Here is a 16,526-nt window from a genome sequence, read left to right as displayed (position 1 = left end):
CCCAACTGGTCTTTGTCAGAAGTTCCTCTGCATTTTTCACAAGAGCCAGATTTTAGCCTTGGTCAAATCTAAATGTGAACAATTCCATTTTGTTTCAATAAATTCCATCTACCATCTAATAGGATATTGTATTCTTTATTTCCTGCCAACATCATCATGTAACATTGCTTTGTCCAGTCAAACACTTGCAGCATTATACACCAGGAATGACTGCATTTCAGTAGTGGGTGATGTAATGATTAACTCAAGCTCTACTTTTTCTAACACACACACACATTTACTTGGGGGGGGGGGGCGGGGTAGGGAAATGTTTTAAGTTGTCCAAGCATGTTGTTTTAGAAAAACTGTGCATTAAGTATACACAGAGTTATACATAAAACTCCAAGACTGTTATTTTTATTTGTATTTCATTAGAGCCTCAGTGGCTTCAGCAACATTGAGTTAGAATAATTTTCCAAATGAACAGATCATGAGACTCTTGTGCGTGGCTCTGCCAAAACAAGAGCATTTGAGATTGCCATGAAGGATCTGTTGAGATCACTAGTTGGATGAAGTTGAGTGCATATAATTTCAGTCTCTATTGGTGATGGAAGTGAATGCCTTATGGATGTGTGCTATTCACCCTGCAGATTCTTCCCTTATTTACATGTTTTTAAAGAGGTTGGGTAGGCTGGCCTCTATTGCCATCTGAACCGCCCCTCCTGAAGTTTTCATGTGTGTTAATTTTCAGAAACTGTATTGTGCAATCCCAGGAGGGAAGGGTAAATAAGATGTTATCACACTATCTCGTGATCAGTCAAACAACCCTCTTATGTAATCAAATGTATCCCCACCAACAACTATACATGTAAGCTTTGTTTTAATCATTATCCTGTTCTTGCTTCAGCAAGGCGTCTGTGATGGCAGAAACGGTTAGTCTCCATCTGAGAAAGGAAAGGTGGACACAGACTGTTGATGCTTCTACATAAAACAGATGCAAACACAGAGCAATTTTAGCATACCTCAATAGACAGCCAATAGGTCCTGCTGTGTCCATGACAGAGTGCGGCAGAAAACAGGCAATCTCTGCCCTTTGATTCTGCTATTGGTAAATCATTAGGACCTGGAGAGCAGTTGCAGCTGTTTGTAGTGGGTGGATTTAAAACACTTACCACGCCTCCTCTCCCCCCCGCCCCCCCCCCGCTCCCCTTTACCATCTGCAAGAAGAGCTCAGACAAGCTGTGCCTCTGCCTGTTGCTCATCTGGTCTTTCGTATATATACACATGCATTTGCTGCATCTGAATACCAGTTACTGAGTCCACAGGCAATCTACAGCCATGGTAAGTCACGGCTTCGCAGGCCAGACTTTGCTTTGCAAATAACAGCTATGCTATTTGGAAAGGCGGAAAGGTTTAAGCCAGCTGCTCTATTGTACAAGAGGAGGGAGAAAAGAACAAAGCTTTATTCTTCAGTAATGACTAACCCAGGCAAACCTATAGGCAGCTGCTCCAGTACTAAGTGGGTGTTCACCAATGGGAATCTCTCGGGGGGTGTTGTTGGGCTTCCCTTTCTGCAAAGCAGTTACAAATATGAGTAGTCCCCATTAACACTCCATCAGAGATGCAGCATCCACTGCAATCACTATCTTGTGAACCACATTGGTACAAATTTATAACACCGCTTGGTTCACTTATATACAGCCCCACTGACTCTTGCATAGAAAACCTTTGCATTTTTTTCCCCAGCTGCATAGGGCCAGGGCTCTGGTACAGCTAAAGCAAGGATGCTGCAGGTTGGACTTGTATCTTATTAACAGAGCTCCATGGGATCCCAGGCTTAGAACAACAGAAATTACAGATCAGGGCTAAGGGGAATGGGCAGAGCACTACAATAGCAGAGGATGCTGCATGTCAGGGTTGAGATGCCCTGCTCTGGTCACATTGGTTATTTGCTGCCCTGCTTGCAATATATCTACCTCTAGCCAGTAATATTGGCTTCTCACTTTCATAAGCACCAAGCAAACTCTAAAAGGAAATTGCTGGATTTGTGTATGTCTTTTTCTTCTTCTTCTTCTTACGGTTCACATGAAATTGCAAAGACTAGTCGAGTTGGTTCCTGTGCACCATTGTGTGGCAAGTCTGCTGTTTTGGACAGGAATAAACAACATGGCTGCTGGAAAATCCAGCAAAACATTTTAAGATTTATTAAATTAGCTGTAATGGGAAACATGTTTTAACCAGTGAGAGCATGTGGAAGGCATTAGCTGGCAGTACTGACAAAGAAGCAGCCTAGTGGGGCCAGACTTCAGGACAGAAAACTAGGACACTTCTAATACTGTCTAAGCGGGAGAGGAGGCTGCACAGGAGCATTTGGGTTTAAGAGAACTCAAGCAGCTTTGGTAACTAGGAGGAGGGCAAGTTTGTGTGCCTGTCATGACGGGAGGCAGCAGGAGGATTCAGAAGCTAAAGATTACTGGGACCGACATAAGGCTATGCCCTATCCTATAGCAAGTTCTAGCCTTAATGAGGGAGACTGGCTTTACTGTTTTGCCTCTTTGCCCAAACCTCCTATGGCCCCTCACCCTGGCTTTGAGCTACTCAGACATGCAATTGTGTCTGGGATACTCCCAATTGTAAAGATAGGATTTAGAAAATCCCATAGCTTCATTACCGCCTTAATTCAATAGGGAAGTAAAGTTCAGTGCAGAAGCAGCTGGATCCAGAGTCACAGGTGAAGGAGAGTGAACTGCCTAAGAACTGCCAGGCTCAGATACACTGGTAAGCCAGGGGAAAGTCAGCCAATCCTGTTGGAACAAGAACACGGTTCATTTCACTATAGGCAACTAGGGCATATCTGCAGAACTGAGGACCTGTCATCCACCACAGTGCATTTTATGGTGATGCAGTTTCTGTTACAACAGCTGCTGTTTTGTAAGAGACCGTTGCACAGTGGGGGAGGGGAAGCATGGGGTGAGGAGACCATAAGGGTCATGTTCCCATAATAAAGGGGAAAGTACACCTGTACCCTGCTTAGTCATCACTAGCTTATCTTGTTTTCAACATAGTCCCTCCCCACTGTAATGCTGGCCTAGAAGCCTGACGCACTTCCATAGTGACAAGACTATTAACCTGTTCGCAGCTGTTCAGGCATCCAGGTGTCTCTAGCCATTTTACAGCACACAAAGAGGACAGCAATAGATCAATCAGAGCCACACACTGGCCAGACAGTTCTTCCTCCACTGTTGCAAGTCAGATGGGAGGAATCGTACTTGCACTCCTGCCTGGCAGCCTGGAGCCCTAACCACTAGATTACCAGGCAGCCAGAAAACATTTCAAAGTGCTGAAATAACCTAAGTGATTCTCTCTCCACCTCACTCACAAACATGCAGCATATGGGGTGTGTTAACAGCTTTTCCCTTCTAGCTAGTGTCTATGCCGCACAGGAGAAAGTGTCTGGTTCTGATGGCGTTATGGTAAGTCAGCTTCCTCCCCACGTTATCCTGGTTGCTAAGATACCTAGAATAAGCTTATCTAGAGATCACACAAAGGGCATTGGCTGAGGTTTTACTGTGCTGAGCAGTGTTTACACTGCATCTTCAATAATAATAATAATAATAAAAAATCCCTGCCTCAGATCACACAACAAAGCAGCCTGATGGGGGACAGGGCTGAAGTGAGCAACAGAAATACAGGGCTACCATTAAAAAGTAATGCTTTTGTGAGCAGGGAGGGTGCTTATAATTAGCTTGTTGGTCGACAGGTACAAGGAATGCTTTCACAAAATACATTTTGAATGAATCACACACCTTAAATTGTACCTGACATTGATCAGTATCTCAAGAGAAGTTATGAAATAAATTCAGTAGCACCACATTTAACCTAGTGTTTCATCTTGCATTCTCTGATACAGTTTATCCATAGCCCATCCACTGGTTTTAACTTAAGTTTGGGTGTCACTATAGGGTACACATACCTGTACCTCATCATAACTGGTTAGTGGGTACATTTATGATAAATCCTGTCTAGCAGAGGATTATAGTGTGCCTTTGCCTACATGCGTAATTATAGTCCAGTGTGCTTAAACATGGGCTTTCAAAGCATTTCCATACAGAATGGCTTGTGGAGTACAAAAAAAGCTCCCAAACACACACAAAAAGAGAAACCCACAATACTAGAGAAATAGTATCTGCTCAGTGACCAGCCTTTTGGGCTCTGCATCCTCAGACTACCTGAATCAGAGAAAACCATGGTTCTATTTCTTTGTGGAGATGATTCAGAAAATAAATACTAGTATAATTGACCAAAGACTAAGACGACAGAGGGGAGTTTAGATTGAATAACACGCTCAAAGTAGCACACACAAAATGCACCATTTTAAGCAGCTATCAAAAGTTTGAGACTCTCCCAAGGCATCCTGGCTATTCACCATTTAAGATTCCACATCTTACATAAGTGTGTGTAAGCAATTCAAAAAATACATCAACTTCAGCCCCAGCGAAGCTAGGGTTTTTAAAAGGCCCATTATAAAACAGAGCGTCATCTAATCTGCAAGGATTTGGGTTGCTGAAATAAGGCTCTGACACCAGCTCACCTATTGCTCCTGCCCTGTTCAATAGGCCCAGGATAGGTGCTATTGGGCAACTCCCACTTCTCCATTTATGCTCATCTCAAACTGAAGCATGCTCCAGTTTATCTTGGCTGACTTACTCCACCCAAGCATGGAGTCATGAAGAATGGCAGAATTATTCTAAAAAATAGGAACAGCTTTAGCCAACAATAATGAAAGACAATGCAAAATAATCACTCCTCCTTCCCAATTTTGGGTCACAAATAGCCTCCCTTTATTTACTAGTTAGATGGAAGAGGCATTCTGAAACTTCTGCTGTAATGTAGGAGCATAATATGGAAAAGTTTAAGCACTGGTTTAATCTGACCAATCACAAAATGTTCCTCCCAAGATCCAAAGACACCCAGGGAGAGCAGAGTGGGGAAAGCAATTGCTTAAACATTAACAGAGCAACAAATCTGTTACTATGAAATGGTTTTTCCATTCATGCAACTTTCCCTATACCCTCCTGGAAGGAAAACACTGCAGTTTGGGTAGGATGGCATATTGCAGCCAGCTTTCAAAGTAAATAAATCTTGGTTAATTTGAGGATTCCCTCCCCTAACTTTGAAAGGGGTATTCTGTACCAAAGCTGCAGTCCAGATAGATCCTTTTGTGGAGGAGTACTGGATTGCCTTTTCTTCCCTTCTGAAAATTTTTCAGTTACACAGAACTCGTAAATATCTATCCCACAGGATAATTTAGTTTTAGTATTAGTTGAAGTTTAAAGTATACTTGTTTGGGAGCCTCTCAGCAGTACATAGCAGAGATGGTTCACATCATACAGCCATCACTCATTTTAGCCCAGTTTGTGGTACATGGTGAAGGCAAGCTCAGCCCTGAAATGACTAGAGTGCTGCAGGTCCTGACCAAGAAGCATTGGTAACCGTAAAATAGCCTAAGGGGCTTAAGTTACTAGGTGGGTGTTTCAGCTCATGACAGAAGTAAGGAAAGCCTCATTGCATGTATACTTTATCTGTGCCTCACTGATTTTAGTACCCACTTTCTATTTATTCAGAGAAAGGAAGTCTTACCTCTGCTCAAGCAAATGCCAACAGCCTGTGTCTTCTTGGTCCATTCATCTACTTTTTATTTCTCTCCTAGGCAGGAAAAGCCCACAGGTTAAGCACTGATGAGAGGGAGCAACTGCTGCCAAACCTGAAAGCCGTAGGGTGGAATGAAGTGGAAGGGAGAGATGCCATCTTCAAAGAGTTCCATTTCAAGGACTTCAGTCGGGTACAGAAACTGACATCTACGTCCATACTGCCAGTGGTCTGCATGTCAGTTTAGGGATCCCACCCAGGAAGTTAATGCTTATTTTATTTAAACTGTTTTAATCTGTTCATAGATGTTTAGACCAGAGGGGACCATTCTCATCTGTTCTGAACACTTGCATTTCAGAGGCCATAGAATCTAACCCAGTAATTCCTGCATCCAGTTCATAAGCTTCCGGCTGAGCGAGAGTATCGATTACTGAAGACATCCAACTACTCAACCAGTCAGTCAGTATGTTTTTTGCAGAACTTTTCCCACACAAAGAGGTGGACATCTGTGGAAATCTTAGGCAAATGCAATGTAGTGTTAGGCAAGTTTTGTGTTTGCCTGGATTCCCAAAAAGGAAAGGAAGTTAATTCCATCAAGGATATGCCAAACATAAATAATTGTGAGCCACCACTAGAGTTGGCTTACAACTAACTTGTCTTTTGTTCCTTCTGGGCAGGCCTTTGGGTTCATGACCAGAGTCGCTTTGCAGGCAGAAAAACTGGACCACCACCCTGAATGGTTCAACGTTTACAGCAAGGTAAAGGATGGCAGTGGGCAGTTAGATCTCATAACATGGAAGGTGCTTCAGGTTTAAGAATGGACAAATAGTATAACGTTTTTTGTTTGTAGGACAATAGGATGCTGAGCCATGACTCAGGCCCTTAGGTGCTATGGCAATACAAATAAATAACACTTAGCAGTTCCTTCTGTTAAGAGTGAGGAGGTTGTTTACATGTAGTGAGGCAAGACATTTTTGCGCTCTGTCAGACAATTGTATAAGTCATGCCTATCCTCAGTAATAGTATCGTAGCATCACAATGAAGCTCTAGTAGTGGATCCAACTCACAAAAGTTGGAGTGCCATGAAGTTTGCACCCATCTCTTGTTTCTGCTGTCCCACTATTAGAGATTTTATGCGTACTGCTGGGGAAAAAGTAATGCAAGTACTTAACACTACTTCAGATAGACAACCATTTACAATGTTGGGATAAGTTTAGAATATGGCTGCCCTTTCCATCAACTGCAGGTATTTTTGTTTTGTTTTAGGTTCACATTATCCTGAGCACACATGAGTGTGCAGGCTTATCTGAGCGGGATATCAATCTGGCCAGTTTCATAGAGCAAGTTGCAGCTTCTCTGTCTTGAACGAGGCTGGGAGTACATAAGCCTGAATTGGCTGAACAGCCACCGTCTCCTCTCTCATTCTTAACACTGTAGTTAGAACCATTTGCCGGTTCCACGCAGTTCCTGATCCAGGCAGAAGACAATGCTATGCTCAGCTCCTCTTCCACCACAGCTCAAAGTTTCAGAGGGAATAAGCTGTCCTAGCGTAAAAATACTTCCTACTTTTCAGTCACCAGGAGGAAAGTTGCCTTTTTTTTTTTTGATCTAGTGACTACCAGTGTAAAATTGCTTGACCTCTGGCACTTTTGGCATATCTGGCCTTTAGCGGACGAGAGTAATATTATACAACTGTTAGTGCAAGCAGTTTGAGTTTATTGTTACCCAGACAGTTGTGTGCTTGCTTCTTACTTTACAATTATACTGTTTTTTTTCCTACAGTGAAGCCTATGTCCCCTGGTCTCTTCTGTTAGCAGACCAGTATCTGTGATGTGCAGTTTGGTTACATTTGTAAGCTTTGTTCAAATAGTATTATATCAGGTATGTGGGGTTACCTGTGTTGCAACTGGCCATAATACAGAGCTGGGAGCCAGGAATGTCAGCTGAAAATATCTAAGTGTTTACAATAAAGTTCTCATAACATACCAGTTGTCAGATTGAAGGGAGCATTCACTGACTGAACAAACTAAGTTGAAAAAACTAAGCAAGTTATTCATATTTACTCTTTCCTCCCGTTCCTCCTAGAATTCACTCCACATGTCTCCAGGTCATTGCATGGGGAAGGCTTCCTGAGGCATAACTAACTTCTGGAGCAGTTGCATGTGCTTTTATACGTCTGTACCTCAAAGTGAAGTGGTCAAAAAACTACAAAAAACGGTGTCCAGAAGGGGACATCATGAAACGGAGCTGGTAAAGCTAGTAGTAATAAATATCCAATAATTCTAAATAGGGAAAGGTATCCTTGGCTCACAGGGTTTGAAGACTCAGTATTCAAGATTGTACTGTAGGTGTGGTAGGACTCTGAAAAACAGGAGAACATGTAAAAGAGCATAGTGCAGTGTTTAGTATAAAGGCACTCTGCCTTTAAGCCAGAGTATGATGAAAGCAGTTTGACTCTAAGGGTATGTCTACACAGCAATTAAATCCCGTGGCTGGCCCAGCTCAGCTTACTCAGGCTGGCAGGGTTCCGGCTGCAGGGCTGTAAAACTGCTGTGTAGACGTTCGTGTTCAGGCGCTGCTGTCCAAGCTCTGGGACCCTGAGAATGGGGGAGAGGCTTTTATTCCAGCATAGACTTCCCCTAAAAGGTATTTTGGCACTGTAGTACTGTCATCTCTCATGGATGCAATAATATTTGATTTTGTCAAGGCAAAAACCACAAGACCAACATTCTAAGAGGAGCTCTACAAGTGGCGGACTCAGGTCTAACCCTTATATTTGTCTAACGCCAGAATTCACTATAGAAAATCCATAGCTCCTTAATATAGCCTTCCTTTAATACCCTTAAACACCACATGTTAAGAGCAGTCACAGTCAATGCCCTTATCTGGGCAGCAGGAAGAAAAGCAGTTGCAAAGCTGTAATTCACATTAATGAACAGGAAACCACACCAATGCACAAGCCAGGAGCAGTGGCCTAGGCCATGTACCAGCACTGAAAAGACACCACCTCCCTGCAAAATCATGGCTAGATCACCAAGGATTCCGGCTAGTGGTTTAGAAAACCCTTCTTCAATAAATACAGTGGGCTTGGATAATTAAGTGAACCATTTTAATACAAAAAGAGCTCTCCACTACAACATTTTGCCATCTCTTCAATAATTTCAGTCTACAGAGTTTTAACCAGTAATAGGCGAGAGTGAATGTTACAGAATATCACCATCAGAGCAAATGCTGCCCTGGAGGCTCCTTAAAAACAATGGGTGCATATTTAATGTGTGTCATTCTCATTATATGTATTTTAAATCTTTTTGAAAGCATCAAGAAAGCACAGCTGGAATCAATGGCTCAGCAGTATCCACTGCACCCTGACACTTCACATAGGATATAGTGTCCCATTTAGCAAATAAAGGTCAAACATCTGCAAGCAGCTACCTTCCTTGTGAGCCCTTCACAGGCACATTAATTCCTCTCCACCCTGAAACACTGCCAGTGTTTAAATACCTAGTTTGGAAAAAAAACAAAACAAAAAAAACCCACACACACAAAAACACACTTACAGGAAGATGGAATTTGATATTTTGGGAACCTCCTGCCCCTAGAAAGTACCATCAAGTTTCAGATTACAATCCACTCTGTAGAGTTTAAAACCCAGTAAATAATGTATTAATGTCATCATTTTTCTAAAAACAGTATGCATGATAAAGCTGATACAGATTCTATATTAAAATGACAAAGGCAAATAAAGACTGCATACTAGTAAAATACAGTGTGCAGAACAGATTACATTTACAGTCTAGATCAAATGTACATAAAACATAATCCAAGAGTCACAACCATTAAAACAGTACATGAAACCCAGAATGGAGAACACAGAGACAAATACCTCTTCAAGTACATCAAAAAAAAACAACAAAACCTGTGAATTGAAACACTGATTTGTTAGCCCCATGTAATTCCTAGGGAAGAAGATGAGGAGGATTGGAGAGGGTTTTTTAGAACTGTTTTTCCCTTTTTTTATGTCTGGATTGGAAGTCAACTATCAAAATAGCTGGGAATTTATATAAAAGATCCCTTTCCAAAGCACAGTATATTGTGAAAGATGTAGTGATCCTCAGATGGCAGGATGCTAATTAGTAGGTCCAATACATGTTGACTAAGTCAGCAAGACACAAATGGAGTATCTGGCAATTTGAATTAACTGTTTCAAGAAGAGGGCTGAAAAGAATTCTCTGAGTAAGTAGGTATGTGCCCACCTTATCTTACTGAAATCTATAAGATGGCTAAGATGTACTGACTCAGAGTACAGAATAGCAGATATATTTTAAAAAGAGAATATCCTTGTCCACAGACTTTGAACCTAGCACTAAGCTTGCTTTAGCAATGGCTCGTAATTCACTCTCACTTTGCATAGCTACTGTGCGTTTCAGACATGTTGAGTCACTCAGGAGCAGTTTGGATGCAAGCAAATCCAGTACTGGGGGTGAAGGGGGGCCCTTCTTTAAGATTTACAGCTTTTTTTTTTTCCAGGAAGCATTGCATAATGCAACCACCTCTTTTGAGAGTTGTTTGCATTTGAAGTGCCTAGAATATGCAGAAATGGCTCAAAAGAACGAGTATTGGAAAATGCACTCCACCCTAATTATAAGGCTCTACAGGGCTAACCACACCAATGATTAGCATCAAAAGCTTTTCTAGTTTGTTCAGGGGGCTGCAACCATTTTACAAGGCTACTCAATGCAGTCTGCATAAAGAACAAAGTAATGCAAAAAAGTAGGGAAGGTGGGGCTAATTCTTGATAGAGACCCCCTCCTTAGAACCCAAGACCTTCATACCTTCAATATTAATTAGATCCCACCATAACACCTCACGCTCAGCACTATATCAACACCTTTATAACACTGAAAACACTTGGCTCAATAAGACTATTACATTGAGGGTGGAGTGTACTGTACCTGAGTCCAATTTGCTACGGATTATTTTCAACATAGTACCATAAGGAGATGACCATGGCAACATCACAGTCAGCAGCTGATCCATCATACTCTTCCTGAAGTCTCAGGAAAAGCTGGAACAGTGTCAAGGCACACTGGTGAATGCCCGTTGAAAATGTGCCTTAAAAGAGAGTCAGTGCAAAGAGCAGCCAGAAACCACTACTTTCTTTTACAAAAGTCATCTCTTCATATTAAACCATGGTGTAAAAATAGTTAACTTTGGTGCCATATGTTTGCACATAAATCCCCAGCCATTACACAGAGCAAGGCTCAACTGACTTCACTGCAGCATTTTAGGATAGTGCAAAACCTTCAAGTTACATATAATAAAATAATAATTTTGCTCTCCTCCAGAGTTGTGCAAGATACAACAGCATTATGGGTGGCAATGTAAAAGTTCTAGAACAAGAGGCAGGAGAGCAATGATACTGTATAAAAAGAGTGGTTCTTGCGGAGTACCTTCAGACTCTTTCCCCTACCCTACTCGTTTGGTTTAAAATGAATTTTCTACTTCTACTGTAATTTATACAAGACTCAGGAAGAGTTGCTTACATTAAGAAAGTCATCCAAAGAAATTACTATCTATAAATTGACAATTGTATCTAACTGGATCTCCATATGTAGAGAATTCAAAGACTGGATTGGTGAATCAATAAAAGGAACGACCATCATGTTCAGAGTTAGCAAGATATAATTCCCCATGACACAATTTGGTAAACACGTTTTCCTACTGTAGTTGGCAGTATGGTTGGAGGAGTCACTGAATACTTGTGTTCAATTCACTTTCTACCTCCAACTTCTGGGGAGGTTGCCTCAGTGTCTCTATGTTTCAGACAATTACAGAGAACCCAAATTCTAGTGGGGCATTCAATATAAAAAGATCCACAACTTTTCTTCCAGGAAAAGAAACGGTACGGAATAAACAAAGACAGAATACCTGAGGAGTTAGGGGGTTGTGGAATGGACATTCAATTGCCATAACAATGCCATTCCACCCAAGCTTTTAGGACTAGTCTTGGTAGCTAACTAAGGTGATACAATAGAAAAATTAAAACTAAACCAACTATTGAGAAGAGACAAAGACAGTTAAATTACTCAAAAGTTGATTTCAGAAAGTAGAGGGATGAGACAGAGAGAAAGGGGAGGAAAGTTCAGTAGAGAAAGCTGCCCCCTGCATTTGCGGGATCAAAGACAGTAGCTTAGTATGATCTCCTTCCTCCAGGAATTCAGAATACCACATCAGAGCTGGCTGGCAAAGTACCAGTTACTACATTCAGGAGTGTCCAGGAGAACCGTTCATGTGTTTGTCACTGGAAGGGACTTCTGTGCTATAGAGGCAGTCCAAGTATGCATGAGAAATCTCTGATACCATGTTCCTGTCTGGGATGGACTGCGCCATTCCATAGATGGCACCCTATGGTTAAATAAAAAAAAAACAAAAAAAATTACTACATAGGAAAACTCTTTCCCAACAGGGATGTGTGAATTTAGAGATTTAATCATTTCAATCCAACTTCACTCTTGTAGTACAGGGTCTCCTTACCATGCCAGTGGTCTTGGCTTTAGGGTCCTTCATGATCTCTAAGACAAAGTCTCTGACATCCTCTAAGAATTGTTCTGCAATGCCAGGTTTTGTGTGCAACTGCGTAATGCAGAGATGGATGCTAAAAGCAAAGGGGAGAAGAAAGATAAGCCATTTCACAATGGAAAGGGCAGAAAACTATTCCTTACATTTTCAGAGTAACTAGGAGGGTTTAAGTCATGCTACTCCCCTTGACTGATGAGGCCCCTTTGAAAATTTAAGGTATAACCTGTTGGGCCTGCCAGCACCCATACTTAGGTGTTCTAAAGAATAATCAGGCTGATTGATTTTCGAAAAGCAGGTAACTCACTGCTATTGCCCCTTCAAATACAATAAATCCAGGGAGTTTCCCGGACTTTTGAAAGCTGAGCCCTTCCTCACAGAAATGGCAGTCACACCTCCCTCTGAAACCTCCTCACATGTTGTTAAAGACCCACGCATCTTAATACATGTAACTATAACATCCCACCCTTCTCTAGCTAATCTTTCATCCTTCCCCTCAACACACACACTTTAGGAAATGCTTCTATGGATCTTCATAATATACTTCCCTCTACTTTCTTACATGCTTTGAAATATTTTAAAATCTCAACTCTGATAACTATTATTAGTATCTGAGCTAGCACCCATTGAAATGAATGAGGCAGCTAACACCGCAGAGCTATTGTTTCAGCTTCTCTATAATCTCACCTCTACCGTAACCTCATGTTTTGAAGGTTTTCTTTAAAAGTGAATTTTTTTTTTTAAATTGCAAACTGAGAATCTGGAGAACAAGTGAGAGATCTGTCCTTGCCTCCCCCCTCAGGTACTACTTCACATCCTCGAGGGGCATGTGTTCCACCCTTTGGGAAATACTCACCAAGTTCCACCCTTTGGGAAATACTCACCAAGACTGTTGTATGTAATCAACTTTTAACACAAGCTCCCTCAAATGCTCTGTAATTAGTGTGCATTTTCACTAGGAAGTGTGTACTTACCTTGTGTTAGCCAATACATGTTAACTAACGTGAGATAGAATTCTAGCAAGGACAAGAAAGTTTGTCGTTTTCACACATTAGCAGGTTGAGGTGGAGAGTAGTAGAAAGCCCAGCGTTTACCTTGACCTAACTCATGTTCAAGCTATGAACTGCCTTGGCTTCCTTAAGATTTTAATGTCCATGCTTTGATGAGCAGTGAGGACAAGGCCTAAATGTAAGTTGTTAGCAGATGTGCATAACCAACTCTTGACAAAGCCAGAGGGGCCATTTCATACATAGGACATAAAAAGCAACCATTTTGTTTACTCGGGCTATGCAGACAGCTCAAACACAGTAGGCTAAATGGGAATATTTACATATTGTAGAAATCCACAACATTTTGCAACTTTCTAGGCTTCCAGAAAACTCTAGGAACTAGTATAATTTAGGTTCCCCTCCAACTTTGCACCTCAGTGAGTTTTTTTCTCTGTATTGTGCAGTTTGTTTGGTTGTGCTTGTTTTGTTTTTTTATGAACACATTTTAGAAGTCTGCTTTCAGAGACTCTTGGCTAAGGACTATAGACAACTACAAATCTCCTGAAAACCAGAGATCTATCTCAACAGATAGTCAACATGGTGTAGAGACACATACATGTGACTGGGTTTCAGGAACTCTGAAATTCTAATCCAGACTGCCATTGACTCGCTGTGTGGCCTTGGGTAGCCACATAACCTCTCTGACTTGATTCCCACCATCTGTAAAGTGAAGGTGCTACTTATCTACCTTCTGCACAGGGATGTTGGGAGAACTGGCTATAAGAAGTGCTGTAAAGTTGCTCTTCTTGGATCTAAAGGCATTTCTTGACCACAGGTGTATTTGTCCATCTGCTAGGCTACAATTGGCCTAAATTAATAGTTCCCATTTTGGCACTCAACTCACCTTGACGGGAACTGCAGGACATTTAAGTTCCATCCTCTAGTGCTTAACAAATTTGACAGCCGATAGATGTCAAAAACATCTGATCCAATAGAGATGACAGACACCTCAGGTTTCCCAAAGATTTGGATGTTGTCAATTTTCCGCAACCTTGAAACAGTTAAAAGTGATTTATTTTCTCAACAGTAATAGAAGATAACTATTTTGTGGGCCTTCTCAGGCCCAGAGGGAGGGAATTCCATAGTGCTGAAGCCATAGAGTGAAAGATACAGACAGTATCCATGGCACCAAATCCCTCAGGAATGGGTAACGGTTCAGGGAATCAGTATGTAACTAGGACACGGCCTGTTAGCCTAAACTTAACCTATGCCCACAAAAGGTAGATTTAGTGATCTACATTATCAAGTGCTGCTAATAAATCCACTAGAATAGAACCGAGATTATCCAAACCCCGCTTATACAAAACAATCATGTTTCCCAAGAGTCTCAGGTACATAAGGATGACTATCTCCCTGCCACTTCTTGTGGGGGAAAATGAATTTGTGTATTTACGATGTTTACTGAAGGGCAAACATTTCTCTCCCTCCCTCCCCCTGCCCAAGCTTTCTTATCAGGGGAGCCAATTCACTATGGAAGTTACATGTTATGGTGAGACAGGAACAACTTGGTCACTCACTAGACACCCATGGGATGGTTACTGGTGCAAGACATTAATTTCTGGAAAATTTAAACCTTTCATTTAAAAAAAAGTTTAGCTCAAATGATTAACAGCAACCTGCTGAACAAAGATGCCATGTTATTTTCCTCTTGTAAGTCTACAGACAGCTTTAATGCCTGTGTTTGCTGCTCACTGCTCTGCCAAAAGCATCAGAACAAATCCTATGGTAGCAACAAAACTGTCTAGAATTACATGGCTGCTGCTGTTGCAGCTAACCCCTCAGGAAAGCTATGAGACCAACAATCAAGAGCGCTCAGACAAATAGAGGCTGTGCAGAGAGTGAGGTAGCAAAAAGCACAAGCCCTTTGGGGCCAAAAAGCACCAAGGTTGTCTTCAGAGAGAACAGCTGCTTCTTCTTTCAGCCAGTGGAGTGGAAAGTTTCACGTTTCATAAACCATTAGCTAGTGGCTGATACAAAAGACAATGCCCCCAAAGCAAGGTTCAGGGACAGCAGTTTGGTAGAAATTCCTACACGTTTTTCCCTCCCCCAACCCCAAACTTTAAGCTGCAGGGAAGGGTTGTGTTTGAACCAAGGCATTATTGCTAACTTTGCTGTCAGAAATCTGGTCCCCTCCTCACCCTCATCCTTTGTACGAACTTATGGCTAGTTGGTGTTTGGATAAGCCCACAGCATATCGAGTAACACTGGACTTTGGACTCTAGCTTCTTCAGTCTGGAGGGTAGGAGTTAAGGAACTTTGGGAGGGTTCTATGTTCAAGTTCCAGAAAGGGTCAAGAGGGATGACAAAAAATAAAGCCACAAAACATACCCTGATTCAATGAACCGTGCAGTACTAATGATCTTCTTAGTAGCCTCAACATAACCGTCTTCTCCCATGTACATCATGGTTGCCCAGCAAGCTGCAATGATGCCACCAGGCCTGGAGCCAGCAATGGTGGGAGAGGCATAGATGCCCCCTTGCCAGTCAGGTGCAACAAAGAACTGATAGTGCCTGTATTTCTTGTCACTGTACAATATCACTGAAGAGCCTTTTGGGGCATAGCCATACTGCAAGAGAGACACACAACAACAGGCAAAGGGTATGTATGAGCACGTACACAGGTAAAAGACTACAGATAAATTCAAGCTCACATTAGATAAGCACTGCTGGCATCCACATTCCCACCCTCTCTCATGTTCTGAAGTATCCAAATATAGAAATAGTTCATGTTAACACCTCCCCTTCCCTGCCTTTCCTGGATATCACTACTACTTTATGGTACAGTGGTGGCACCAGAAAAATTTTGACAAATTTTGACCAGCAGAGATCCAATCACTCAGGCTGCCTGGGGAGAAATGCCAAAACACAGCAGGAAGGAATCAACTTATTCTCTGAACCATGATGTTATATATTCCCCTTATTTAGTACACAGCTATAGTATTACGGGGTCATAAAATTGTCCATTCTCGTTCTACCTGTTGAATTTACAAGATATGAGAAGATAAATATAGAAAAATATATTAAGTACAAGTACTATATATATATACTTTCAGAGGACAAAGAAGAGTTCAAATCCAGCTTCAACACAAAGTACACAGAATAACAAGATACTGCATAAAGCAGAATTTCCTCTCTTTATCCTAAATGGACTGCTCTTTATTTTCATTGATGGTTTCTTTGTGTGTTAAGGAACAAGGCTTAAAAGGGGGCTAAACAATACTGTACCCATCATGAAGCACATCTTTTCTGAACTGCAGCAGTGAATCTGAGATG

At 41.7% G+C, this 16,526-nt stretch overlaps 2 protein-coding genes across 2 annotated transcripts in view; one reads left to right on the top strand and one right to left on the bottom strand.

Moving 5' to 3' along the window:
* Nucleotides 1-1,188: 1,188 nt before the first annotated feature.
* Nucleotides 1,189-7,613, top strand: PCBD1 (pterin-4 alpha-carbinolamine dehydratase 1). The gene is made up of 4 exons (XM_039481294.1): nt 1,189-1,320; nt 5,690-5,821; nt 6,306-6,386; nt 6,895-7,613. Exons 1-4 carry the CDS (start codon nt 1,318-1,320, stop codon nt 6,991-6,993), a joined length of 315 nt encoding a protein of 104 aa, XP_039337228.1. The 5' UTR covers nt 1,189-1,317; the 3' UTR covers nt 6,994-7,613.
* A 1,107-nt stretch (nt 7,614-8,720) lies between these two features.
* Nucleotides 8,721-16,526, bottom strand: part of SGPL1 (sphingosine-1-phosphate lyase 1) — a 50,085-nt gene continuing 42,279 nt past the window's right edge. The window contains exons 11-14 of the mRNA XM_039482014.1: nt 15,582-15,820; nt 14,098-14,244; nt 12,163-12,283; nt 8,721-12,033 (exon numbers count right to left, since the gene is read on the bottom strand). Of these exons, the coding sequence (XP_039337948.1) occupies nt 11,893-12,033; nt 12,163-12,283; nt 14,098-14,244; nt 15,582-15,820 (648 nt within the window). The 3' untranslated portion in view covers nt 8,721-11,892. The remainder of the gene's footprint in view (nt 12,034-12,162; nt 12,284-14,097; nt 14,245-15,581; nt 15,821-16,526) is intronic.

The sequence above is a fragment of the Mauremys reevesii genome, linkage group 7 (assembly GCF_016161935.1).
Source record: "Mauremys reevesii isolate NIE-2019 linkage group 7, ASM1616193v1, whole genome shotgun sequence".
NCBI classification, from domain to species: domain Eukaryota; kingdom Metazoa; phylum Chordata; order Testudines; family Geoemydidae; genus Mauremys; species Mauremys reevesii.
This window is presented reverse-complemented; position numbering and strand designations above follow the sequence as displayed.